The sequence below is a fragment of the Centruroides sculpturatus genome, unplaced genomic scaffold, assembly GCF_000671375.1.
Source record: "Centruroides sculpturatus isolate CEXI.00-Female unplaced genomic scaffold, Cexi_2.0 scaffold1637, whole genome shotgun sequence".
NCBI lineage: Eukaryota > Metazoa > Arthropoda > Arachnida > Scorpiones > Buthidae > Centruroides > Centruroides sculpturatus.
The window spans coordinates 150,328-153,686 of NW_019385816.1; the positions used below are offsets into that span (position 1 = coordinate 150,328).

The 3,359-nt window shown below is 26.3% G+C and overlaps 1 protein-coding gene across 1 annotated transcript; it reads left to right on the forward strand.

Moving 5' to 3' along the window:
- The first annotated feature begins 2,260 nt into the window (after window positions 1–2,260).
- On the forward strand, window positions 2,261–3,075 carry LOC111642295. Its single transcript, XM_023388627.1, has 3 exons — window positions 2,261–2,312; window positions 2,383–2,636; window positions 2,707–3,075. Exons 2-3 carry the CDS (start codon window positions 2,449–2,451, stop codon window positions 2,924–2,926), a joined length of 408 nt encoding a protein of 135 aa, XP_023244395.1. The 5' UTR covers window positions 2,261–2,312; window positions 2,383–2,448; the 3' UTR covers window positions 2,927–3,075.
- Window positions 3,076–3,359: the final 284 nt, after the last annotated feature.

Consider the following 3,359-nt stretch of genomic DNA (forward strand, 5'->3'; position numbering starts at 1 on the left):
TTTCAAAATGGGGCAACACATTTGCTTGTGTATTTACTTGAACTCAGAACTTGACACCAGTATAAGTAATGTTGACATTATTTTCTCAGAATAAAGAAATATTTCAGAAAAAGTTGCCAGCAAGCAATTTATCACTTATTTTATCCGGGTCTAGTCTAAAACCTGGAAAACTATTGTATATGTTCAAAAGAAAAATAACATTTTTTTTGTGATAAATTTTTATAGTAAACATTATTAGAAAGAATTCACCATTAAGAATACCAATTATAATATAACTCAAGGAAATGAATGAAGTAACTTTTATATTTAGAAACTAATGCACGTAAGACACTATAAAAGCGATTTATTTAAGTTATGCAAATACTAATTAAAACATTTCAAAAGAAATCAAATTTTACTGTATTGGTTCAGAAGTATTTAATTAAAAGAATTTAAATGAGGCAATTTAAAGAAATAAATCTCTGGTAATTTGAAAGGGTAAATCAATACAGGCCAAAATGATCATCTGTTTCTCTACTTACTTTAAGATGAAAACTTACTGGACCCAGTGGAATTTCGTAAGAAAACAGACAGTAAAAGAGAAAAGTGCTGTTATTGATTCTCTTGTTCTTGACAGTTAATATTACCTTTTTTTTCGTTATAATTTATACATATTGTGATATATTCTTTTCTACTACAGAAAATATTATAATGAAAATATTTTAATATAATGATATTATAAAAATGAAAATAAAATATGATAATAAATCACTGCTAAAAATTCAAATTTTTATACTATTCATTAAAAAAATAATAAATGTTATGCATTGTAAAGATTTTAAAACAGCTTTATTATAATATATGAATATAAATGAATTTCAAATTATTCAAACAAGATTTAAAAAAAAATAATAATAAGTTTTAAGTAATGTTTAAAAGGTTTTTATAAATAGCAATTGTTTAATTTTCTGAATACATGTATTAACACTGAACAATGAAACTTTTTCCATTTGACTAATAGCTCTGAATGTAAGTTTATCGATTTTTGTTTCATTGAATTGGCTACAAACGAAGTCAAGCAACAACTAACAAACCATATGCACTTTATCAAGTTGTTAACAACCGTGAAAAACTTGGCCATTCGATTATTCGATCAAATATTCGTACATAGTTTATTTATTGCATTCTTCCATCTTAATTTTATCCCTTAGAAATTTTATAAAACGTAACTAAATTTTAACTTGTTATTTCGTTATTTTTCTTATTCAGAAAGCGTAACAAGAAATTTTTAAGCGATAAATTACAGTCATAAATTTAAGTTTTTGTTTACTTTGAAGTGAATTCTTTTTAATAGAAATTTGTTACAATTACAAAAAATAATAAAATGGATTGTAGTTTTTGTTTTTATTATGTTAATTGAATATGCTATTATTAAATATTTTATAATTAATTAACATTTTTAACTTAAATATTTCCAACTAGATATTTAAGATAAACAAATTATTTAAATTAAAATTATAATAGGCTTTGGAACAATTAAGTTTAGTTAATCATAATGATGTTTTGACATGTCTTTAATAGACATATTGGTTTATATCACGCTATAATGTAAGTTATTTGAAAATAATAATAAGTTATAAATGTAATCTTTATAATTTATACGTTCAATTTTACTAAAATTCTGTCGAATTCATTTTTCATTTTAAAAAATGCAAAAGATTTTTAATTAATTCTTTTATATTAAACTGTTTGTTAAATTTTAAAAACTTTCATTAAAATATATGTTAGAAAAAATTTCAAAATGTTTTTTTAGGTTATATATTGATCTATTCGTTGCGATCTTCGTTGTTTTTTTTTAAATTAATATAAAAAATAAGCCATTAATTAAATATTTTTATTTAATTTTTAAAAAATTATAAGCATGAAAGAAGTTTATTATCTTGTTATAATAATCTGAGCATCCGTCGGAACACGTTAGTATCATATATTATCTCCAATTTACTATAAATTTCAGCGATTGTTCCAGTATATCTTGAATAAGTAATAAAGTGACTATTAATTTAAATTAATTTATAATATTAATTTCATAATTCGGCAAAGTATATACAAGTAATTACATTTTCTAATTATAAAGCCACTAATTCTGAGATAATGATACCAGCGAACATCAAATATCTGAATGAAAAAGAAAAAAATTCACTTAGGATGGATGAGATGACGAAATGGATGGCCGACAATTGAAAGAAAGCACCGTGTAACGGTNTGCTGCAGTTACCAGGGGTGAATATAGTTGCGGCGCTACGGGTGGAGAAGCTATATGGAGTGCCATTGTGGTAAGTGGCACTTACGCTTTTTTTGTTATTTAAATGTTTTCTTTTATTAATTCAATTATTCTATTTTAAGAATTCGAGATCTGAAAATATAAAAATAATCAGAAATAACATCATCGACAATGGTAATTTTTTGTCCATGTCCGAATGGACGGAAGAAGTTCTTAAAGGACAATTCGCTTTCGTATGCAATAGCGATGGTTTAAGACAGTTTGTCAAGGAGGAAGATCGAAATAAATTCCTGGTTTCTCAAGATTCTTTGATCACATTTGTCCAGGCTTACACGATGAGAAAAAATTTCCCTTTCAAAAAGGACGTAAGCAAAGTGTAAGGAATTTTTATAGAAATTTCTTTAAGAAAAAATTATTGGTATAATTAATAATTGTGATTTTTACAGAGTAACTCGTTTGTTCGAAGCGGGAATTGTTGAGAAAATCGATTATGCCACGAAAGGAAAATTGATAGAGTTCCCGGAATTTCAAGGTCTATCGATGGATGATCTTATAAGCCCATTGTTATTGCTTATTTCGGGTTACGCGCTTTCATTTATTTTCTTGTCTCTCGAATTCTTCTATGCCAAAGTGCTAATTAACTTTAAATTCTGCGATAAATCTTAATATACTCGCTTAAATCTAGCTTTTGTTTCCTATGATGATAATCATAAAAGAATAAACACGATTATTACTCTTTACGATTTGCATAATGCATATTAATTATCTGTCTATGTCGCTCTATGGAGAAAAGTATCGCGAGGTGGAATTGCAGCCCAGAGTTAATAAATATTAAAAATATTATCTACATAACATTCGATAATATATTTTATATCATATATAATGATATTGAATAATAGGGGAAGTACAGTATTGTCAGCGCCACTCTATGTAATATTGCAATCCTCGGTAAGTAGTTAGCTATGAACATCAGATATCTGGTGACATTGCCAGTACGTAGTATGTACAGTACAAGTATAAACAATGTACAATTGAAGTCATCGGGCCGCTCTTCCACGTGTTTTCAGTGTGTTTATTATTACGCGTCGATACCGACACC

Coding starts and splice junctions, on each gene's coding strand:
- LOC111642295 (XM_023388627.1), top strand. CDS start 2,449: ATGTCCGAATGGACGGAAGAAGTTCTTAAAGGACAATTCGCTTTCGTA. Junction 2,637..2,706: donor AAAAAGGACGTAAGCAAAGT/GTAAGGAATTTT, acceptor TGATTTTTACAG/AGTAACTCGTTTGTTCGAAG.